At 36.4% G+C, this 26,162-nt stretch overlaps 1 protein-coding gene across 1 annotated transcript in view; it reads right to left on the minus strand.

Annotated features, from left to right (window-relative positions):
* The window catches only part of AFF3 (ALF transcription elongation factor 3), a 479,720-nt gene that overhangs the window by 150,415 nt on the left and 303,143 nt on the right, over positions 1 to 26,162 (minus strand). The window contains exons 7-9 of the mRNA XM_054701906.1: positions 16,120 to 16,200; positions 12,157 to 12,193; positions 2,737 to 2,788 (exon numbers count right to left, since the gene is read on the minus strand). Coding sequence (XP_054557881.1) covers positions 2,737 to 2,788; positions 12,157 to 12,193; positions 16,120 to 16,200 — 170 coding nt within the window. The remainder of the gene's footprint in view (positions 1 to 2,736; positions 2,789 to 12,156; positions 12,194 to 16,119; positions 16,201 to 26,162) is intronic.

The raw sequence follows: 26,162 nt of genomic DNA on the forward strand, positions 1-26,162 counted from the left end.
GGCTCTGCTGACCTGGCCTCTGAATCATTCTGATTGCTCTGTCCAGTAATGTTAAGGGTTGAATTTTCCACCCCCAAATTTACATGTTGAACTCCTAACCTCTAGTATCTCAGAATGTGACCTTTATGGAGAAGGGGTCCTTACAGAGGTAATCAAACTAAAATGAGGCTATCAGGGTGGGTACTAATCCAAAATAACTGGTATTGTCATAAAAAGGGAAAATTTGGATAGTCAAAGATTCATAAAGGGAAGATGATACAATTAGACACAGGGAAACGATGACAATGAACAAGATCTGGAACAGATCCTCCTTCACAGAGCAAACCAATCATGCTAACTTATCTAGCACTAGCCTCCAGAAGTGCATAATAAATTTCTGTTATTTAAGGCACCTAGTTACGGGAGCCCTAGCAAAGGAATGCACTTACCGTTAACATATAAGCTAATCCCAGTGAATCTGCTTGATTCTCATTCATGGCTTTTCTGTCTCCTAAGATTCACTGACCTATCAGTATGGTAAATGGGGGGACATATGGGGGGGAGCAAAATATCTAAAAACTGGGGTCCTAATTTTCTACTAAGTACACATAAAGATTCCTCACATGTAATAGAAGGATAATGTCCCTGCTCTTCCTATCTATCCACGTAAATACACTCAAATAAGGTACCACATAAAGACTGTAAAATGCTACACAAAACTAAGGTGACTTGAATTCTTGCTCTTTATTCATAATGTGCTGACTAATTATAACAGAACCACTATTAAAGGACCCTCTGAGAGGCTCTAATTTCTCCACTTTAAGAGAGATCCTTGCAACCTCAGACTTTATTTCTGCTATTTCAAGAGGCAGCATGTGAAGCAGATGACTAAGGAACTAACTGCTTAGCTCAGAGATAGGGACGTGGGTGACATTCTCAAGTCTATTCTCAAGTCTCCAGAGACTTTCAAAGTAATTCCTCAGACAACATATTTATTTTTATAAGGTCCCAGTTATGGAAACAAATTGTTTTAGAGAATGAAGTTTTTAGAAATGTGTTACAGAAGGAGCACTTTAATGTGCATCAAATTGCATTAACAAAATTGGTATCTACTGTAAGCTTTTCTAATTAAATGCAGGATGCCTGAAGTTTCCCAACATATTTTGTATTTTCCTTTGTCTGATTTTAAAATGATTTTGTTAATGAGAATTCAAAAAATTAATTTCTATGATAATTAGCATTTTTATAAAATTATTAAAAATATAACTTAGTCCTCAATGAATTACATTCTACGTGCATATATTCTTAGCTAGTCTCAAATGTTACTTAAAAGAACCAAATTTTTAATTGATTCTATCCTTTTCAGTTCTCTAGAATGCCTCCAGATGGCATTAAAACTCTTTTCCTATCATATTTTGGAGTATAAAAATTAAAAAATTAAAAAGTATTCTACCATTTTAAACTATTCACATTCATTATGTATCATTAGAAATCATGACGGTGGAGCTATTTACAAATTCTAGGGTTATATGCTAAGAAAGACAAACATGTAATCATATTCTTTATGAAATACTGTAGCTATCACATGCAAGCCAAAGAATCTTTCCAGACTGAGAAATAGATCCTAGACAAAATAAGACAATAATATTATATCACAGTCATTTCTAATTAATAACACTTTAAATTCATGGCAATAAGATTACTGTCCACAAATAGTCAAATTCACAAAGCTGTCTTCTAAGATGAAAACATATCTAACCTTTCAGAAGTGATAAAAATTTTTAAAGAAGTAAACCTGTTACTGGTTCCCATGGAGCTGATATAATTTGTTAGGTTGTGAATTGTTTTATTTAGACTTTGGCATATAAATCTTACATCAAACTAATCATTAAAACATATTTGGTGGCGCAAGGGGTTAAGTACAGCACTATGAAGCTATAGGCAGCCACTGCAGCACTAGTTCGATCCCCTGCCAGACAGGGAGCTACCCACATGGAGAGGCAGACCACTCTTGTCTCGCCCGCTGCTCCCCTCAGCAATGTCATTTTAGATCTGCCTGTTCTGCTCCCTACTGTCTCTGGTGAATCCTTTCATGGCACCCCCAGCCCTCCCCCACCCCCTGAACTCCTGGCCTACCCCCCAGCTTTTGATGCATAAATAAATAAATCTTTTAAAAAATATTTGGATTCCTTAAGTATTGAGAGGAAAAAGACAAAATGTGGAGCAAGGAATACATGTTCACAAGTGCCCTTTCTTATCTTTTTAAAACTGTGTTTATTAATTCAAAACATCTATAAAACTCTTGCGGTTCCAGAGATATTTTTCACATAATTCAGTAGTGAGCTTGCAGGTAGCAGGCTTTTACATTGGCATTGGTACTTTATAGGTGCATGGACAGACTATACCCAGCAAATGCAAAAAGTTGTGCAATTATTTGTGACAGTGCTGAAAGTCTTCAACAGAATTCTAAAGGGTTTATCTTCCTTCCCCTCTCCAATACACACCTTCAAATCTCATTACATTTCTACTTTATAAAGAGAAACGTTCGCATTTTCAAGATGACTCTTACTGTGCTAAAGCACAAGAAAGACCTCAAAATGCATCTGTACCCAAAAGCATTTAAAAAGTCATTACCATGAAAAAGAGTCACAGGCTTGCTTCCATTATTATTATCACTATTTCAGATTCTTGCATGGTTTCATATTATAGGCATATTAAAGAACAGTGATCTCAGATAGAAACAGCAAAGAGACTTACGATGTATTTGAGGTGCCATTGTCTGGACTCTCTGGCTCAGCATCACCTTTCTCTTAAAAAGGAAGCAGAAAAAAATACCAGAATGTGAGTGTTATTGCCTTTAAGACTTAAGAGAGATTAAATATATTTCCATGTTCCTATTAACAATCTTTCAAAATGTGCAGCAGGAGACTTTTAAAACATCTTTTTATTGTCTGAGAACTAGATTTACAAAAATAGTTTCTTCTATGCAATATAATTGCCCAGACACAAATCTGTGAGTAGGTACGAAGGAACTGTTTGCAAACAACCAGAGGCTCAAGTGAGACCCTGCCAAAAGATGAATATCTTACAGATGGAAACTGTTTCCTTCCACTTCATTTTACAGAAAATTTAAGGAAATAAATGCATTCACATTCTATATGCAATTCTATTTGAGCTTTGATCCCTTCTGCTAACACAGGCTTAATCAGGTCAGGCTGCATCAGAACTTTGTAGAACACTGAGATTGCCCTATAGGTTCCATGATCCCCAAGAATTATACCCCACCAAATTCTGGAGGCAGGTTTTGGGGACCCTGAGTCAATGCAGAATAAGATGTTAACCAGAAAACCATCCTGACCATCTGAGTGACTAAAGAAATGTTTCTTCAGTCCATGGTCATCAAAGATTTAATGGGGTTTAATCAAGGGAGCTCTGAGCCAATTCACCTTTTATAGTTTTAAAGAGTAAATTCTTCTCATAATATAATGTAATTCTTAGGTCCTCCACCACTCATGTTTTGAACCACAAATCCTCATTCTGCAAGGTGCTTCTTTTTATTTCCCAGGCACTACGGGATGGAAGAAGGGGCATAGTTGGGAGGGTGAGTTGGCTGTGATTGCGATGTGCAGTGCTACTAGTTGAAAAAAATCACTTGGAAGCTTGTGGGTTGCATGAGATGGGTCTGATAGGGGCAACTTGCTTTGCTTTGCTGCTTCAAGTCTGGCCTAAGATCTCAAAGAATCCCCAGGTCTACTATTTAGAGCCTCGGGTCTCTGTCACAGTATAAGCCCCTTTTGTCAGTTGTTGGCATTACCTTGTTATCACCTCATCTCAGAAATAACCCCCTAAATTCCATGATGAACACCTTCTATAAATCAAATTAATCTTGCAAGCTGAATCAAAAGTAAACATTAGAAATTTTTTTTTCTTATTGGAAAATAAATAGTTGTAAGACAAAGATGAAATTATATATAGTTCACAGATATAATGTGTGTCTACACAGTGCCAGAGCCACCATGCGGGAGCCACTTTGCTAAAAAGCCACAGATAAAATCCATTTAACTGTCTCAAAGACAAACACTGATTAGAGCTGCAATAAATATGAAACCACACTGAAGTAAAAGTAGAGTCAACAAATTAATAAACTTGCTTGAAAGCTCATACTTTTACATTACACTTTAACTTCCAGGCCTGGTCTGTGGTGCATTTATTTAGGTGATATGCAACACCATGTCACCTAGCTTTAGAGTGGAAAAATAACCTAATTTAGCACTTTCCAAAATCACTTTTCTACAGAATAGCCACAATTCCTGCCAGAATCCCAGTGTTATAACACCTGCATTATATCAGACAAAACTAATAGAGGTTTTAATTATTAATTGATTTTTTCCCTTTAATTTGGAGAAATTGGTTACCTTCTCCAGTCTATAGATGCTAGTAATCAAACAACACACAATCATAATCAAGAATGTAAAGCAGAAAGTTCAACAGTAGCAGGCAGTAGTAAACATTTCCAAACACTTCTGTCAAAAAACAGGAAATCAAGAATAGAAACGAAGCCATTGTTTGGATGCTGGAATAAATATGTTTTACCTTGACCAACAATGCTGCCAAATAACTCGCAGGTTGTGAGGACACAAGCCTTAGAGCACATGGGCTCTGGGGGCTGTGGGAGTCCTGGGCTGGATCAGCGGAGGGACAAAGCTGTGGCTGATTATCTCTGCTCTTAGCAGCACTTATGTTGTGGCAACAAGCAAAACAATAGGTTCTGGCAAATAGAAAGGATACAATAGGGCCAAACAGGGCATTTGTGAACAGTCTAGAGTGAGTGCTCTCTGCAACTGCAGGACTGATAATGAATTAATATTTCAGGGGAAAAGTAAGCTCAGGATGGAGACAGGAATTTAAGCTATTTTTGTCCTCCAGAAAGAACAAGACACAGAATTCTCTTAAATATTTTGAAACTTTAGGTGATGCAATTTCTGAAGTTAACTTGAAATGTTTAAAAGTGCATAAGTCATTATGAACCATAGTTTCTGCATGACAACCCTCAGGAAAATTATGGATATAATCTAGAAGATTCTCAGTAAGAGATTTTTTAGTTTGGGTGCTCAGGAGATCTTTCCCTGGAGCCACCGAAGAGGACTGTTAGGTGTCATCCTAGTGATTTCACCTATTTTCACAATGGAAACCTCACTGGTCTCTTTGGGAGGGAACCTACAATGATCATTAAGAAGCTGGTGTGGCGTGATTACTTGTCATCTATTATTATCTACAATTACAGTGAGGAGGAGGGGAAAAAAAAACAAGCCAAAAAAAGGACACACATCTACGTAAATGCCTGTGTATGTAGATACGTGTATCAAATGTATTTTTAAGTTGACCCTCCATACTTGCCTACCTGTGCCTTTCATAGCACTTAACATACTAGGTGTTTAGTATATGTCCTCTGCCGACCAGCCATTAATACAGAACCCCAGGCTTCAGTGGGAGGAGAGACGTAAGGTACACTCACCACTGAGATGGGTATATATTTTGAAGTATTAAACAGCTTGATGGCTCCAACTGGAAACTTAAAATACTTTGACAGCCTCATTTTTAATCCAATGAAAGTACTGAGGAATTAAATGTTGGCTACTCTGTATGATGAATATAAAGAAAAATAATTCCTTACTTATGCCTTTATGCAGTTAAAGAGCTGCACTGCTGGAGTGTGATACTCTATCAACAGTGCTAAGATATGAACTGTAGCAGAGTTTTCAAAGGGGAATCAAAGTAGGCCTGAAGTTGGATTCTGCTACAGAAGAAAGCTTAGCTTTATGAAGAAACAAAAAACAAGTTCACAGTAAAAAAAAATGTGAACAACAGAGAAAGGTAACGAGCTTGCTATACTTTTGTTTTTAATTCTCTTGCCCCTTCAACCATTACTCTAATACACTTATTTCTAGATGTACCCATCTAGACTTACCTAGATTTCTGATAAGAAAGATGAGAGATAAGACATTTAATGTAGTACTGATGGAGGAAAAGAATAGAAAAGTTGAAAAGGAGACATCACAAGAGGAGAGTCTGACTCATACAAGGAGGTGGGGTAGAAGGGATTAACATAGCCATTAATCCAGCTATAGGAACTAAAATCCTTTGGCACCAATGTGTACATTACAAGGCACCCAGGCTGGTGTCAGACTGCTGTAGAGTGTCACAAGCACAGACCCTGCTGTAGAGAGTGGCTGGAATTCTCATGGAGGTAAGGATATGGAGACTGAAGGCCATTATAGAATCTCTGGTCCCTTTCAAATTCTACACAGATATTCAAAATCAACAAAGACAAAACACTCCACAGAGATGAACCCCACCCTACCAGAAGATGATAAAAACTAAGGCAGCCCACCACAAAAGGGCAACTCTTTCTGCCTGCTTGTGTCTATGCAAGTTTCCTTTATTCTTTTTTCCCTTTTCTTAATAAATCTATTCTTTTGGATAACTAAGTCTCTTATCTGGTGGAGAAACTCACCTGAGAAACTCACCAGTGCTGCTGAAAGGGGAGCTCTGGTGAAACTTTTCGCAGAGTGAACCCAAGGACCCCAATCTCTGAACCCAAAAACTCCAAACAATGACTTCAGTACCATCTCTCTTGTCCTTACAATTTTTTATGATAGCTGTAGTTATTTTATTTAAAAACAAACTTATGGAGGTAACATTGGTTTACAACATTGTGTGTGATTCAGAGGGATAGGATCACCCCTCATCAGATGCATGTCCCCACATCACACCCACCACCAAGGCACCATAGTTATCATCATAGTATACTGTATACCTCTTGTAGTCACAGTTACACACATTGCATAGTATACTGTATACCTCTTGTAGTCTCAGTTACACACATTTATAGAGTTTGTTCTTGGTTTGGTTTTGTCTGATCCTTGTTTTGTTTTATGAGTTCTATTATTACTTTTAGCGGCTCCAGTGGGCATTTATAACAAAAATAAATTTAATCTTCTATTTATTGATTAATCAACTTCTGGCAGTATCTTTTCTTTTATACTATGTAACATAAAGAAACTCATTTACTTATTCTTTCCCTCTGTCTAGCATACATAAACTCTGCAGAGCTATACCTTTCCTTTTACATAGCCAAGAAAAAAACATATTTAGGTTCAGTTGAATAATTATAAATGAGTCATCCTCATTAATATTAATTTAATAATTTAATTTTTGGAATTGTCTATAAGTCAATTATAAACCAATACCAGGATTTATAATGCTATAACACTATAAATGCCAGTCACTAAAGAACAAAGTAGTGGAACTGAACATGTGCAGAGGAAAATGTCACTGAACCTTAATAAAGGCAAGTGTTCCTGGCATCTATGTCAGATGGATTTTCATGCTCCTATTTCATCATGCCTTAGGGGAATGCAAGCCACAGGTTTCTCTGTTGCAAGCAGTAGCTATGATTTCCCAGAAAAAAAAAAGCTAAATGCATGGAAAAGTATATATGTAAATGACAGTGTATATCAAAAGTTTTAATCATTAAAATGAGTTAACTGTGAAAACATGGGCCTTCCTGGTGGCACAAGGGTTAAGACGCAACCTATAAAGCAATCCGCAGCCACTGCAGCACAAATTTGATTCCCGACCAGCCAAGAAGCAACCCACATGGCGCAGCAGACCTCTCCTGACTCGCCCACTGCTCCCCTCAGCAGTGTATTTCAGTCAATCTGCCTGTTCTGTTTCCCACTCTGTCTCTGGTGAATCTTCTCATCCCCTACATCTCTGGCCTGTACCCCAGCTCTTACATGCATAAATAAATACATCTAAAAAAACCCCCAAAACTGTGAAAACAACTTCAGGCCAGAAAATGAGATATTAACAGTTAACAAGAATCCAGAAGCCTGATAGGTATGCATCCTCTTCCTGCCCTCCAAGCCAGCTACTTAAGAATAGGATTTGGGTTAATCATCTCTTCTTTTCTTGATAGTTTTTACTACCAGATATTTATTAATAAATAAAATATTCATTAGTTTTACCTGATTTTAAATTTTATGTAAGTGGAATCAGATGAGTCTTACTTCTGTTACTCAATATCATTTAAATTGACCTATCACAATGCTATAGCTTTGGTCTGTTTATCTTCACTGCTGTGTGGCGCCCGCCCATTAAAACCGATCATGATTTTCTTGTTCATGCTATTCCTGATGGACACTTAAGTGTTCTTTTCCTTATGGATGATGAAATTACAAACATTAATGACATACTTCCTTGTGTACAAGCTAGCAGTTTTGGGCTGTATGGTTTACTATGTCTAACTCTACCAAGGAATCTTTAATTGGTTTCCAAATTAACTGATGGTCATACTTAAGTTTTTTTCCTAATTTAATAATGCAAAATGAAATTCAGTGTGGGCTAGTGTCTTTCAATCCTAGAAAAATTTCAGCCATTAACTCCTTTAATATTTTTCTCTGTCCCCTTATCTGTTTCTAGAATTCCAAATATTCTAAATATACATTAGACCCTCTTACTTCATACCCCATGTTTCGTTTTCTTTTTCATTACAAAAGGACAGGTTATTAGGAAAAAGGGAAAGGAAAAAAGGCACCTACATAGACACAGGTGGGCAAAGAGCTCCTGCTGCTGCTTTTGAAAGGATTGTTAAAAGAGACCTGCATAGACACAGGCTGGAATGTGTTTCTGAACTTCCATTTTACACTTTCCATTTCTGTCTAACCTAGGCTACTTCCTGGATAATTTCTTAACTTAAATTTCCTAATTCTTCAGCTATGTCTGATCTTGTGTTAAGCTTGACCAAGGAAATTTTATTATTTTTTCTGTTTCTAGAGATTCTGATTTGTTCTTCAAATCGTATATTTTTTCACATTTTCCAAAGTGCTAATGGTGAGATTCTATCTTAGACTCACTTACCCTATTTAAAATATGGTTTTTATCAGAGGAAATTGTTCCATATGTAATTGTAGATTACAGTGTGTCTGTGGTAAGAGGTGGGTTCAGCATCTATATGACCACCTTGCTGAAGAACAAGAATTCTATTTCTATTATTTATTATTCTTCACTTCCTTTGCTTTCTTTTTCTGGTATTCCAATTAGCTGGCTTTTGACCTTTCCACCCTGAGTGATCTTCCATGTATCTTAACCTTTGTAGTTTCCATCTGTCTTTTGTTTCATAGTTAGAAAAGTTTCCAATCTTATATTCCAGATTCCAGACTTTCTATTAAATTTTAAATTTTGTTGACTTTTAAAAAAAATCCCAAGCCTTCGTATATTTGTATTTCACACCAATCAGTTCTCTTTTTATTTGATACAAATAATTTAAAATAATTTTGAGGACTATAACTATACTTAAGTATATATTTCCTCTGGATAAGTCCTTCTTTTTGATGCTTGTGGCTATATAGTCACATTTTTTGAATGATATCAGGCTGGTTAACAATGGCAATTGGTGTGTATTTCCTGTATTAATATCTTTTTTTAAAGATTTATTATTTATGCATACAGATAATGGGGTATAGGCCAGAGGTGTGTGTGGGGGAGGTGAGAGGATTCACCAGAAACAGAGTGGGGAGCAGAACAGGTAGATCTACTGAAATACGCTGCTGAGGGGAGCAGCGGGCAAGACTGGAGAGGTTTGCCTCACCATTGGGTCAGTCCCTAGCTGGGGATAGAACTCAGGCCACAGTGGTTCGCAGTGGCTGGCAATAGCTTGACAGCACTGAGACTTTAACCCATGCACCACAGGGAGGCCCCCTGCATTAATATCTTCATATATTTCCCTAACATATGTCTCCCTTGTAGGGAAGGGCTAATTTCGAGCTGTTTATAAATGGACATGGGTATATTGACTAGAAGTCTTCATTTAGGGTTCAGAAGAGGCAAACTGAGAGCCTTGGCCCTCCTCTCACTCTCCAACAAAAAAGAGAAGTATTTTACTCTAGGTGTGCAGCATTTTTATTTATTGCCTTCATGAGAAAAGTTGACTCTTCTTCCACCACCCATATATGTCTATTTTGAACATCTATTATTGTCTCTGAATCTCTTCTGCTTCTGTGGGAAATGATGGTGGGATCAGCTCTCCTGAAGTTTCAAATGTATTACAATCTGTACAGAATCCTCAGATTTTAAAATAGGAAGATTTCCTTTTTATAGATATGTTTGGAGTTTTGGGGAAGATTCTGAAAAACACACACGTGAAAGCCAGTAACAAATTTCCTTAGACAATGAAATACCACATACGGGTATCTCTCATATTCTATAGATGGTGGGTCTGCTTTTACTGCTAAATTATAGTGTAAGCATGTAAATATTATGGAATGCTGTAAAATTATTTCAGATGCCTATCAAAATGATAGCCTATAGTTTTGGGACAAGAATTCAATGTCATGGTGAATTGTCATTGAATTGTCATTCAATGTCATTGGGTTCAAGGTGGTGGGATAGAAAATCTATTGTCTTTGGGGTAGAGATCCTTGAATTCAAATCCCAGATGTCATTTTTTTTAAGTCATGTGACTTTGGGCTAGTTATTAACCTCAGAATCTCAAGTTCATCATTTACCAAATGGGGGTGATACAGTCTACCTCATACAGATGTTGTTAGAATTAAGTGAGGGCCTCCCCTGGTGGCACAGGCCGTTGAACACAGTGCTGTGAAGCTGTCCTTAGCCTCTGCAGTGCGGGTTCGATCCCGGCTAGTGGGCAAGAATCCCTCATGGCATGGCAGACCTCTCCTGTCTGGCCGGCTGCTCCCTCAGCAGTGTATTTCAGTCAGTCTGTCTGTTCTGTTCCACGCTCTGTTTCTGGTGAATCCTCTCATCCTCCCGTGCATCTGGCCTGTACCCTGATTCTTATATAAATAAATCTTTAAAAAAATAGAATTAAGTGAAATAACATACATCAAGGTGCTGACACATAGAGACTCAACAATTATTCTTTGTTCTTCTCTGTGTTAAAGACTTCCAGCTGAGGGAAGGTATACTTATTCATCTACTATGGCTTCGCTTTATCCTAAGCAGTTTAAATCCAAAAAAATAAGAAACAGTGAGGAAAGTTATAGCAACTCTTCAGTATGCTTGTCTTCAGTATGAGTAATGCACACCTAATGGACTTAAACATGCATTTCTTTTGATACTTTTTCATATTTTCTTAACTATTAAATTTATTATTTTCTTTAGATTTCAAGTTCCTTGGCATTTCATCTCCTCATTGGTGCCTTCACACTCAGCAAATTCCCAAAGAGGGACAACTACTATTTCCTATGCATCATTATGCAATTACCCACTGTCCTGACCTTTCTCTGGCTGTGCATTACAAGTCTGGGATTTCCTAACACATCTGTCTGGATGTCTTTTCTGCCCAACAATTCTGCCTTCACATGGTTCTGCAGGTGAATCTAAGTTCCAAACACAGTGATTTTATATTCAAACATAGCTTTATAACTGGCCTGAGGTGTACTCAGTTGACTGAGCCATGAGAAAAATGAAGCCCAATTTTTTTTTTATGGTGAACTTACATGACATGAATAGAGTCCTGTATACATTTTTAATTCTCAAGAAAACATTAATATCAATCGTAGTGCAAAACACAAGAATTAAAACACCACTTCATGAAACGAAGATATGCTTGGCTTTTGGGGGAACATTCTGAAAAGTACAGATAACACAGCCCATTTATTTTATTAGACACCAGATTCAATAAGGAAACTCCTTTCTAATTAGTCTATCTCTCTCTGGATAAGGTCATGGTTTCTTCATGGATTCTAAAGCCACTTATCTTGAGGCCCTCTGATTGGTTTTCTTTGTCTATTCATTTTCTTTCAATTTAGGTATCTTAGTCACCATTAACATTTTCCATCCCCCATTACAATTAATAGGGGCCAAATCTGATAAAGCATGATGTTCTTTCCTCCTGGGATCACTTGAAATTCACCATTTTATATTTTTGTTCTCCTTTCCTTCAATAATGATAGACAAGGTCACCAAGAATCTTATCCATTTCAGCAGTACTTGACTAACTAACTAGCCACCTTGGATCCCACTTGATTTTGTTTTCAAGTGAAATTCTTTGAAATCTACTGTCTATTGCATACATCTCTCTCTTTTCCTGGTTCTCCCTCCCCAACCCTTCCCTTGCAACCATAAGGAGCTGTAGAGGTAATTGTTTCTTACTTGGATTATTGTGTCCTGAGGAAACAAGCTGAGAGTCCTAAAAGAACAAAAAATAATGAATTAATTTACTCATTTTGACTTTCAAAATTTAAGTTGACCATGATATATATTACTGGTCATTATAACCTAATCACAGATCATAATCTATACCAGGTACTATAATCTATAATGAGAAACACTTACATGAATGGGTATGTCAAGCAGTTCTGATAATAGAATTCATAATCACTTCTCTTTTCTATTATTGACTTTTTTCTTTATTGAGCTAAAATTACATAACATATGGTTACAAATTTTTAAGTGAGTGGCATAGTAGCATTTAGTACATTCACAATGTTGCACAACTACCACTTCTACCTATTAGCAAAATACTTCCATCATTTCAAGATGAAGCTCCTTACTGTATCTCCCCATTCCTTCCTTTCCTCAGTCCCTGGCATAGGTAGAATTTATCTATTCTGGATATCTTATTTAAATAGAATATCATACAATGTGTAGTCTTTTGTATTTAGCTTATTTCACTTAGAGTAATGTCTTGAGTTCAACCATGTTGCAACATGTATTACTACTTCATTCTTTTGTATGGTGGAATACTATTCAATTTTATGTATATTATAATTTGACCAAGGTGGTATCTGTGATAGTGGGGAGAAAGCATTTGGATACAGGATGTATTTTCAAAGTAATGGAGAGATGATTTAATGACAGGTTGGATATATGAGAGAATGAAAAGAATTAAAAATGGGTACTAGGTTAAATACTGTCCCCTCAAAATCCACATCCATTCATGATCTGTGAATTTGACCTCATATGGATATAAGGGCTTTGTAGGAAAAATCAAGTAAAATGAGGTCATACTAGATTAGGGTGGACCTTAAATTTAATGACTTCTGTCCTTTTAAGAGAAGGAAGATATGGTCAGGGAGACAAAGGGACCATGAGCATGTGAAAGTGGAGGCAGAAACTGGAGTAATGTAGTTGTATGTCAAGGAATGTGATGGAAGAAGTTAGGAAGAAGCAGGGAAAGATTCTTTCCTAGAGCCTTGAGAGGTAACAGACCTGCTGAAACCCTGATTTCAGACTTGTAGACCCCAGAATAGTGACAAAGTAAGTTTCTTTTAAGGTATCTATTCTTGTGTACTTTGTTACAGATGTCCTAGAAATGGAAAACATATGGTTCTAACATTTGGGCCTGAGTCAACTGCAAAAATGGAGGAGCCATGGAGAAGTAATAGCATGGAAGGTTGGTGAGGGATTAAAAGTTCAGTTTTTATAAACATAGGGGTGCAGGTGCTCTTTGGAATTGATGTTTCTGTGTTCTTTGGGTAAATACCTAGGAGTGGAATTGCTGGATCATATGGGAGCTCTATCTTTAGTAGGTTGAGGAATCTCCACACAGCTTTCCATACAGGTTTGACCAGTTTGCACTCCCACCAGCAGTGCAGGAGAGTTCCTTTTTCTCCACAACCTCGCCAACATTTGTTGTTGCTAGTTTTTTTAATATGTGCCATTCTCACTGGTGTGAGATGGTATCTCATTGTAGTTTTGATTTGCATTTCCCTGATTGCAAGTGATGTTGAACATTTTTTCATATGCCTGTTGGCCATTTGCATTTCCTCTTCGGAGAAGTTTCTTTTTAGCTCTTCTGCCCATGCACTATTTACAATAGCTAAGTTTTGGAAACAACCCAAATGCCCAAAAATAGATGGCTGGATCAAGAAGATGTGGTACATATACACCATGGAATATTACTCAGCAATCAAAAAAGATAAACACATGCCATTTGCAGCAACATGGATGGCGCTGGAAGGGATCATGCTCAGCGAAATAAGCCAGAAAGAAAAAGAAAAATACCGGATGGTCTCACTCATAGCAGGAATCTAGAAAACCTAAATAAGGGACCAGGAAAAAGAATAACTATAAGAAAGAAAAAATCAAAGTCAACAAACAACTATGAACCAGAGACACACTATGGGGGTGAGGGGTGGGGAAGGAGGGATTGGGGTCAAAATAAGGGGGTTGCAATTGTATGGGGAATATAAAAATAAAATTAAAAAAAATAAAGGAAGTCAGATTTATCCTGCAAAAAAAAAAAGTTCAATTTTTTATACTGAATGCTTGAGATGTTTTTTATACTGAATGTTTTTTTATACTGAATGTTCAAGTGAACACACTGAATAGGTAAATAGAAATATAAGTATGAAGTTTAGGGGAGGGAAATGGTGCTAGAGATAAAAATTAGATGAGATCACCTGAGGAGTGAGGAGAGAAGTGGTAGGATTAAAGATGAAACATGTATGTTTGAAAACACTAAAGGGGAAAAAAGGAACAAATAAATATTAATTAACCCAACATAAGGATGGAAAGAGACAAAAGGAATAGGAAACAAAAATAGCTAGTAAAAATCGTAATATTACATGTCAGGAAAAAGCCCAAACATATCTGCATTTCTAATCAAAGTTAAACAGTTTCCCTCAAAGATAGAGACTCTGAGATTGGGCAAAATGTAAAAGTCTAATGTGTCATGTTAAATCTTTTGGCAACTCAGAATCATTTTACCCTTCTATGCACTCCCCTATACTGGAATAGCTGGGATGTTTGGGATTTTATATGGGTTCTAGTTTAGTTTTCACTGAGATGCCTTTAATATGGCTATTAGAAACAAGAATATAAAGCTGTATGTAGGAAATAAGAATGATGCATCTATTTGAAAATAAGAAATACTGAAAATAAATTACTTCTCTAGACTAAAAACTGAAAAACAGCCACAAAATATAAAGAAAAGCAAAGGAAGAAATAATACAGAGAAAAGCTAAAAATTAATGAAAACAAAAGTCAAGAGAACAGATTTGATAATACTATCAATTTTTAGCAACAAATGTAGCACATGTAATAAAAAGATATAATTTAATATTAAATATGAGAAAATAAGGGATTTGAAAATAAGATTTCACTGTACAAAATTTAACAATATTAAATAATGTAGCTAAGTGGAAGATTTTCAAAGATAAAAGTAATGAACAAAATTGGATTATGAATAGCCAGAAACTTTGAAAAAGCCAATAAGTGAAGAAGAAATGAAAGTATAGCAAATGATCTACTCTTAAAAGAAAATCCACCATTTTATGGATGCATTATACCATGCTGTTAAGAAATGGAATACAGCATACTATAGAAACTGTCTCAGGTTACAGAAAAAGTTTGAAAGCTAATGAATTCATTATAAGAGGCTACTAAAGCCCCCTTTGAAACTGAACAAGCATACACAAAAAAGATAACTAGTCCTAAGTTAAATATTAGCATATTAAGTCCAAAAGTATGGTATAATGAGCAATATACCATAATTAAGAAAATCTGGATGATAGTACCAGGAATTTTCATATTTGCCCCTCCTGTTTACATACTTTCATCTTCATAATAAGTGTGTGGTTATGTATTCTAGGTTCAAATACAAAATAAAACCTTAATAATTTAAGCATATTTTATTGCTGATTTTTTGTGTGCTTGTTTTTAGAAAAACACAGTAGCCTTTTTTTAAGATCTACAATATAATTTAAGCTTTATAAAGGACATTGAAGAGGAATTAAATACTACATGTCTTCAATTCTAAGATGCTGATTTTAAAATACATCATTAATTTAATAACAGCTTTTCATAAATATATCACATTATAAGTGCATAAAATGACTGTAAGGTGCATTTCAACTTCACAAATGTTAGATAAAAAAGACAATTCTAACATGCATCACATTTTACAGAAAGTATGGAAATGTAGGTAAGATTGCAGGCTTGAATGTCTCCTACTCATGAATAAATACATGTTTGCAAATTGTTGAAAATCAGATCCATATGCCTCTGGCTGGAATATTTACAGAAGTAAAGATAACCAAGCATAAGCCCACTGGCCACTAAAAATCTCTGAAAGAATAAAGCATATTCCTCCTGAGTTATACAAGGTCTCACCTTATTTGGAAATGAAAATTTGCTTGTTTCCACTTTGCTAGGTGCTTGAATAGCAGAAAGTGGTGGGAGCCAGGTCATCTCCTAAAGGGAAGAAAAAACAAACAATACTGTAACACAGACAGTATTTAAAGGTAGTAGCACAGAAAGCAGTTACACACAGAAGCCTGCCTTAATAAGTCATGGAAGGGGTAAGGAACGAATAACAGGTGAATAAAGGATAAAAGGAAATTTTTTAAAAAGGACCATGAAGCCTACTTTTCTTTTCATAATTTCACCAAATCTTGGTTTCATGATTATGCCCAAGCCACCTTTTTACCTTAAAAAGATTCAGAAGGCTGTCCTATTTTCACTTCATTTAAGCTCCCAAGTAAAGGGACATCAGCCTTGCAAAGGTTGTATGGAAAAATGCCATACAAAAGTGGTTGTTTCTCTTGGATTTGATCCCACAAAATTCACAGGGTGTTTCTGAAGGAATGCATGAATACCTTTAACTTTAGGGACCATTATTAGAGAATTTATTTATTTTATTAGAAACTCATTTTAGTATGAGTTTTCAATAAGCCTCACATATCACTTTGGTCTCATAAATATGTCATTTATGGAGAAGTGAAAAAACAAATCGCATATGAAATAAAGAGAGAGAAGGGTGTCATTAGTATAACATAGTATAAAGAACACAACCATAGCCCAACATGCAATAATGAAATGCACCTTGACATACACTCACTAAACTGTAAAGGCGGGGGGTATTTTATTCACTTCCAAATATTCTCCAGTTCTTCCTCGTGGAAGATATTTGCTTTCACTAAGTGATTGTGGAATTAAATAAAATCAATTTCTGATTACCAGGAAGTCAATGTGAAGTTTACAAATAGGTTCTGAATCCTAGTTCTTGATTTCCTTCTACCTCCAAACCTAAGCAGACTTAAAGGCAGTAACTAATCCGTTTTAAGAAATGTGAGATTTGCTCTTTTACTGAAGACATTTTCTTACCTCCCTTAGGGCAGGGATGGTATTGAAAAGGGATTCTTGTGAGATTTTGAAATGAAAGTTTCCCTTTTTTGAAGTAACATTATAAGATTCTATAAGTTTTAGGTATTCATTGTTGAGAATCAACATTGTATATACTGAATTAAGTTTTTGCTAAAGGTCCAAATCTATCCTTAATTATACCAATGGGTCCACTCGAAAGAGTTTCCTGAGGATGGTCTTGTCTTCTTTCCTTTGGGTAACTCTCCTTCCCCAGTGCCTTGGTGGTGCAGACCCACACAGGACTAGGGGAAGAATGAGTGTTTACAACAGGCCCTGGGAGGATCTACTGACTGTATAATCTCTCACTCACCGAGACAAATGTACCAAGATAGACTAAGCACACGGCATTTGAGGTGTCTCTACTCTCCTGGTCCTGAAGTTTTTCCAGTGTGAAGCGAAGGAAGATCCAGTGCTCTTCTTCCCATTTTTGCTCCCCAATATCTTCCCATTCTATCCTATATTCATTTCTGGTGTCACTTGAGCAGATTGTTAAGCAGCACTGCTGAGTTCATGTCCAGTGTGGTATCTGTCTTTTCCTGTGGGTCCATGCTCACAGTTCCCAGGAACTGCTCAGATATTACTTAGATTGCTGCAACCCCATTAACGGAGCTATGAAGACAGATACTTTTCTTCAATTTCCTAACAATATTCTTTTCTACAGCATGGTTATCCCACATATCCATCTTCACTGGTCTAAAATCTTATACCATAATAACAATGACAACCACAAATGGCTTCTCTGTTATCCCCAACCTTTTACATAATTATTATTATCTCCATATTACAGAAGAGGAAGACAAAGCTCAAAAAGATTAATTGGTTTGCCCAAGTTCACTCAATTCTTAAATCCCATGGCTGAAATTTGTATATAGATGACTTTATTTTTAGTTCAGTAATTGTCTTATATTTATTGTATTGCCCTCAAAGAGCTTAACCTAGTTTTAAGACCTTTCACAGCAAGGCCCCAGTTTTTAACCTGCTTTTTCTTAATCTATATATACTATGTACAAGAAAAACTACAGCGTTGGCTCTCAACCATATCTGTTGTGTATGAATGCTCAGCCTCACATACTTACTGTACTTCTACCCATTCATTAAGACTCATCTCAAACATCATCTATCTTTTGGGACCTTTGCTGATTCCGCTTCTGTTCTAGTGTAATGATAGTTCCCTTTGCATGCCCTTTCAAGTCACTTATTTTTTCTTGCTCTTTCATGGTAACTCTCACTGTTTTTGTATTATAGTTTTATACATATACACCTCAATCTGCACTCAACCATTTCTCCCTCTTCCTATAAGCCTTACCCCATGTAGAACAAAAATCATACTTAAGGAATCCTAGTAATCTCTTTCAAGAATATTCATATCTGTTAAACATGACCTTTTAAAGGACTGAAAAATTCCTCAGAGAGAGGGTCTACTCATCTTTGTATAGGCTGGAACACCTCATATACTAAATACTCAATTTCTTTTTTTATTTTTAAAGATTTATTTATTTATATATCCAGAGCTGGGGAACAGGCCAGAGATGTGGGGGGTGAGAGGATTCACCAGAGAGGGGAACAGAAAAGGCAGACTGACTGACGTACACTGCTGAGGGGAGCAGTGGGGGAGACAGGAGAGGTCTGCTTCACCATGTGGGTTGCTCCCTGGTGGGCCAGGGATTGAACTTGTGCTGCAGAGGCTGTGGATTGCTTCATAATGTGGTGCTTAATCCCTTGCGCCACCAGGGAGGCCCCCTAAAAACTCAATTTCTTGACTTAAACTGAAAGCTTATATTTCAATGAAAACTGCTCACTAACATTAATTCTAGATATTTCCAAATCATGTTTCCATCTGAGTACTTTTAAATATATGAAGGAATAGTAAAGATACCAGTGTTGTTTAAAGCATTGAAATCTATTAGAATTTCCAAAAACTTAAATAATTAGTTATACAACCGATTTAAATATATTTGTTCTAATTAATGGGTAATGACTTTTTAAGGTTAATTATCCATTATATTGAAATTTTCCATTGGGGTGGCTTGGGAAAATTGAGAGCAAATAGACTAATTCTATATCCTCTTTTGTCACTAGCTCAGGAACCATATCCTTAGTAATTTGTAGTGATTTCAAACTGTAGACTTTGGAATCAATCATATCTAAGTCTACGGTATCTTTGGACCACAGGAAATGTAGATATTAACTATCTTATGATATAGTCATGGTGATTAAATGAGATAATACACACAAAAAGCAGAGCATGGTTCCCTTATGTTTAATCATCCAATGAAAGAAAGCACTATTATCAGATGATCCAGCAATTTCACTCCTAGGTATTTATCCAAATGACATAGAAACATTAATTCCAAAGGGCACCTGCACCCCTATGTTTATAGCAGCACTATTTACAATAGCTAAACTGTGGAAACATCCCAAATGCCCAAAAATAGATGACTGGATCAAGAAGATGTGGTACATATACACAATGGAATATTACTCAGCAATCAAAAAAGATAAACATGTGCAGTTTGCAGCAACATGGATGGAGCTAGAAGGGATCATGCTCAGCGAAATAAGTCAGAAAGAAAAAGAAAAATACTGGATGGTCTCACTCATAGCAGGAATTTAGAAAGCCTAAATAAGGGACCAGGAAAAAGACTAATTAATACAAAGTAAAAATCAAAATCAACAAGCAACTATAAACCAGAGACACTATGGGGGGGGGGAAGGGACGGGGAGAGGAAGGATTAGGGTCAAAATAAGAGGCGGTGCAATTGTATGGGGAATATAACCAAAATGAAAATGCATACATTGTGCAAAAATGAAAAATGATGTAAGAATTATATAAAATATTCAAAAAATTGATTAAAAAAGAAATGGTAATAAACATTCACAGAAAAAAAAGCACTATTTAATTTCAAATCATTTCACATTTCTTTTTTTAAAATTTTTTTTAAGGTAACAATGATTTACAACAAGTGTATATGATTCAGAAATACAGATCCCACCTCTTAGGTTTATTTTACCACACCACACCCATCACTAAGGCACCCATAGTCCTCCACCATAGTCCATTGTATCCCTTTGGCCCTTTCTTCTATAGTCAGATTTTTAGGGTTTGTTTTTGGGTTGGTGTTGTCTGAGTCTGTTTTGTTTCTCTACTTCTATACATGAGTGAAACCACCTGGCATTTGTCCTTCTCCTTCTGGCTCATTTCACTTATAATCCCCTCCAGTTCCATCCATGTTGTCATAAATGACAAGAGTTCATCTTTTTTTAAATAGCTAAGTAGCTAAGTAGTATTCCATTGTGTATATATATACAACATATTTTTCTTCCACTCATCACTTTTTCTTCCACCCAACAACTCAGGTTGTTTCCATAACAGCCACTGTAATTAGTATTGCAATGAACATGGAGTACATATATCCCTTCAAATTAGTGTTCTGCATTTTTCAGGCAGATACCTGGGAGTGGAATTGCTGGATAATGAGCAATATAATTTCTCGCTGTTTTAGATTTTGGATGCCTCTGAGATAGGCTCTGGGCACCATGATACCAAACTGGAATAAGTAGACTGGAAAATGAATAATGAATATAAATGATAGCTTAATATAAACATCTGAGGGTCTTTTTTTTTTTGACATTTGGTGATGATTTTCTGACCAGAAATATGCTATAGGAACTTAACTCTTGTTTATATCAATAGTCTATAGTAAAATTCATTTTGTTATAAGTTGCTTGGTTTAAAGTGGCAGTTTTCAAGAACCTATTGACATCAAATGAGGACTTACTGTATTTGTCTTAACACAGCTTCATCAGTGCCACTGTCCTAAGCAAATGTCTAGTTACCCAAAGTTATTTTTCAAGGTGACTTCTTATTTCTTAGATAGGCTTAAAATGCCAAATCTTTTTAGAGCAAAGACACTCTATTTTCTCCTAAATGAAAGAGCAGATGGTTAAATAAGGATATAGAATAATGCATTACATTAACTGCCTATTATTTTTTCCTATATCCATCATACATCAATTTTCAGAAGGCCATAGAGCCATGGCCAAGTAGCATGTTGATCATTTTTCATGTCTATTTTATAGCAAGTTTGACCATGAGTTCCAAGAGTCATAGCTTTAAGGTAAGTAGACTCACTAACTTGCACAACTCATCTCTCCTTCCATGTAGCAACCCAGTTACTCTGCTGTCACCTGCTTCAGTGGGTGAAGGCTTAGGGCATCCATTCACTAAGTACCATAGGTTTTTGTTGCAAAAGAAGATAGGGAAAAATGAATTTTAGCCTGAAGTCTAATCTTAGCATTTAAAATATGCAGTTATGAATATCTGCAAAATATATTCAGTTTACAAATAGGTTAAATTAAATTTTAAGTTTTCTATTATAATCAGTGAAAAAAAGAAATGCCTTCTCTGGTCTCTCTTCCTGTCTACTATGCCCCAGCTTTAATCTATCTTGGTCATTTCCATAGAAGTTCTTTATCTAAAATAGTTACTATTCTGCCTTTGCTCCAAAGCGTCCAGTGACCCTGGCATATGCATTCACGATCCTCAGCCTTATGGTGCCATCAAGAATTCTGAAGGAGACTGGCGAGGTGACAGTAGAGTGAAGATACTGGGTTTGCCTTCTCCATCTACTCACAACTAGACTGCAGCAAAACAAAGTCAATAACCCATGAAGGAAAATGGATGATCACAGTACACACTAGGAGCAATGGCCTGGCAAAAAGGGACAGGAAAATCTTTAAGTGAATTAGTGGGGTGGTCGCTGTGCAGAACTCCCTAGAGTTGCTGACTCAGGGTCACACACCAACAATGGGGACTCTTGAGACCTGGCACTGCAATGGATCAAGGGGTTGGCAGCCAAGACAGAGGGTACACAGTTGGAGAGCTTCAGGGGCAGACGTAAAGAGGGAGAACTACTGGTTGGAGTCTGAGGCTCTTAATCCAAAAGAGCTGAGGCAGGAGCTAACAGGGAGAAATAGGTCAGATCACTAGTGTCTCCTCATAGAAGAGGCTGCTGAGCCAAGGCTGGGATATTCAAAAAACTTACCACTCCCTTAAGGCTAAAACTAAAATAAACAAATATTTGCATAAACTAGGGTTATAGTACCTCTTAATAATAGGAACAAACAATTCAGGATAATTCTCTGTGTTGAAATAAAAAAAAGAACAACTTATGGCCTATGAGTGCACATTAACTATAATCCATAGTTTTGGATTTAATGCTTTAGATTTAATCTAGGTAAGGAGGTAAAAGATCTATATAATGAGAACTACAAGTTGCTACTAAAGGATCTAGATAGCAACATGAGGTGCAAAGATGTCCCATGCTCATGGATAGGGAAAGTCAATATAATCAATAAGTGTCTGCCCTGCCTAAAATGATATATAAATTTAATGCAATCTCCATCAAAATACCAGTACTATTTTTCTAAGAAGTTCATTAAAAAGTATGGAAAGTTATATAGAACCACAAAAGTTCTCAAGTTGTGAAAGCAACCTGAACTCAATGAGGGTGCTGCTCTCTATGGGTGCTATACATTTTGCTCTCCTTAACACATGGAGTGTAATACTTACTTAACATTTACAAGCTACCTGGTGCTGTGTGTTTTCTGTCCTACCATTAGATAATACACTTTTTAACCCTTATTAGATTATAACCTCATAGGAAGGGATCATGTCAGATAACTCTCTTCTAACTCCCTGGAAGCTTCACACATTAGACAAAATAGGACCTCATTTAATCTCTCTGTACAGGTTTCTGCTGGTGAAATGGTGGCAACGATAAATTATTCTTGTCCTACAAACACGACCACATCCAACTGTTGCCAGGTTCAAGAGCAATTGAATTGCTCCCTTCTCTTTCAGCAATGTTTCAATATCTGCTGCCAATTCAGAGGTTTGCTGAAATGATGTCCATCTCCACCACCTGGCAAGTGACCACAGATAACTCCAGAATTCTTTGTGCCCAGAAACTTATTCTTTTCTAAATAACACACTGGATTAATTCTGTCACTTGGGAATAAAAATGTAAAACATCAATTTTTATATGTAGCGATGGCTGCTGCAGATCAGGGCATTTATTTTGTTTTCAATTTCCATATCAGAATAATCACTGAGCTTTTTAGTTCTTTCACACATATTATTAGTGTTACGACACTTTTATCAGATATATGCCACTGCCAACAGAACATGGTAATTTTGATTATACTGCATATCCTTAAAGTGCAGGTTGCTAACAAGAACACTATACTTGGTGAAAGGGAGAATGGTCCCGCAGGCCTGCACCTGGGCAGCAGGGCCCCAGCATAGGATAAATGGGAGAAACACACTCCTAAGAGAACCTGCTAACTGTAAATTGATTCCTGGATTTTAAACATAGCCTCCATTGTCAGACTTGAAGGCTAAATGAATTTGGGCTGAGAATAAGAAGGTCACAGTAAAACCCTCTAAGTTGGTCCTTAAATCAACAAAAATCTAAGAATATTTCCCTCTATTCCTATGGCTTTTCATCATTTCCTGCACATCCAAAAGTGTTATTCATTGTAAGAAAATCACTCTTTGCACAGAAGAAACCCACTTCTCTGACTGTGTCCATTCCTGCAAACTTGAAGCTCTCAATGGAAAGGATAAGGGTACTGATTAAAGTCAAGATATAACTGATACTCTTTTTTAACTGCAGTAACATTGCATTGTGATAAAAGCTTGATGTACATGTCGTTGAAAATCAACATGTATATGCTACCAAGTTCAGCACTAAAAGTCCAATTCTATGCTTCACCAAGTTATTGTCCCAATTTTCCCACCCCTCTCCCACTTTCCTTCTGGTCACTGTAATTGATCTTATAGCTCAAATATTTATTTTTATTTATTTAGTTCATCTGTTTGTTTCCGCTATATTCCATTATGTATATAAACCACATTTTCTGTATTCATTCACCAGCCAACAGGAACTGAGCTTGTTTCCAGTTCTTGTAATGGTGCTGCAGTAACTTCATGGGGATGCTTATATGTCTTCACATGTACTTTTTGGGGGTTAATAACCTAGAAGAGGGATAAGCCAATCACATGGAATTTTTCTTTTTCTTTTTGAGGAATCTCCATACTGTTTTCCATAATCACTGCATCAATTTACACCCCACCAACAGTAAATAAGAAAAACCACCACTTTAAAAAAAATTGTTCATTTTGTACTTTTCAGGGGATTTCTTATTCTAGATGCATTTTTATTGTTTTCCAATTTTCATTTGGGTAGGAAGATGGATGTGACCTATCTTACCTGGTTTCCTCTATATTAAGTGCATTCCTAATTCTATCTACTTACTTGGGAACTTTTGGAACAATAAAAACCATACAGCCATAAAATTTACTTTTAGATTTACCTGGGTTTCAAAGTTCATTTTTTTCTGTTTAAAACATGTAAAACATGTGGTATTTCCCATTCTTTAATTTGGAGATTGTTTTTAGAAGTGAACATTTTGTTAAAATGTCAAAAGTAATAAAACTTACAAGGAATTCTCAGAATTTAAAGAAGATAGTTTTGCTGCTGAGCACACAGCTGCAGCAACTTAATAAATCTTGTTACACGCAGGTGATGGCTTCACCCCCATCTTGAGTTCTTGCTGCTACACAGACACCTGCTAGTTTCCTGCACTCTTCCAAACCTCACGCTCTTGATGAGAAATACTAATTGGCTTAATCTTAAAATTTAAAAGATGATTTAAGAAAAGAATAAAGTATTTAAGGGCCATTAAGAGAATTTACCAAATTCTGAATCTGTGCTAGTATTTTCCTGTTTCATTTCTCAGATTAAATCATATTAAGTGAAGGTCTGCAATAAGTAAGTCAAATTTCTGGCCACTTTGTAGAGGTCATACCATTAATAATGCCACTGTCACCTTATTTCTGATCTATATAACACCTTTCACAGGTAGCACTAACACCCAAAAATTAGCCCTCCTATTATACAAATAGATTATAATTAATCCATGGAACCTCCTGTGGTTTGCAATAATAAAACAGCTCTTTCATATGCATCCAAAGGCAAGGATTGTATTATTTGGGACACAGGAGGAAGACTGGAGGCCAGAAAAGGCAGAGGTAATAAACACATTCTTGGCTGTGTATTGGCCTTAACATGTTCCTGAACTCCTTTTCAGAGATGGAGAATCTGGAAATGTACACTTGATAAAACTCATGTTTGCATTACAGAAAAGAAAATGATGGAACAGAACAGGTTTGGAAATGGCTTCCAAGAAACCTTTTTTAACACTATATCAGGAACCAGCAGAATGACCTTGGGCAAGTTTACTTTTCTGAATATTGGTGTCCTCATTTGTAAATTGGCGTTAATAACCCTATCTTGCTGTATCCCTGAAAAGGCTAGTGATAAGTATGCAAAGTACCTGGCATAGTGTCTGGCACAAAGTAGATGTCCCATAGAAGGTAATTGTTATATTAGTACCTTTATAATTAGTGTTGGCAGCTTTTGGCTTGGACCTTGCGGAGGGAGGGAATGAATATAGAAGACATTTATGAGTTTGTTTTCTAATCTATTTCACTTGGTTAATTATTTAATATTTAACTGGTTAATTATTCATAGTCAAATAGGAGGCATAATGAAAGTGTGCTTATTAAACAGTAATTTGCTCCCCTAACTCCCTTTGCCACTAAAGCACCATGTGCACAAAGGGGAGGGAGATGCTATCTCAGTGTCTAGTGTTTTCCTTAAATGGGACAATTATTAGGAAGTAGGGTTTTTGCTTTCCAAAAGCTAGTTTTGAGTTCTAAAGAGTTTAGAAGCCTTTATGTATAGACTCTCCTTGGGGGCAACAGTTAGAGCAGTTTAGCTGGTCCAAGAGCTCTCCTGAGAGGACCTGAGGAGGCAAAGGGGAAATGTGGGTGCAGAGATGAAAAGCTGCTATGCTCTGGAGGCCGAACCAGCGTGAGGCAGGCTGGTTTGGACAAGAATAGACCCAAAAGCCACTGGGGTTGAGAAAGTCCTTGGTATGACAGA

Source organism: Talpa occidentalis, unplaced genomic scaffold (genome assembly GCF_014898055.3).
Source record: "Talpa occidentalis isolate TD23 unplaced genomic scaffold, MPIMG_talOcc4v2.1 talOcc4.5, whole genome shotgun sequence".
Classification (NCBI taxonomy): domain Eukaryota; kingdom Metazoa; phylum Chordata; class Mammalia; order Eulipotyphla; family Talpidae; genus Talpa; species Talpa occidentalis.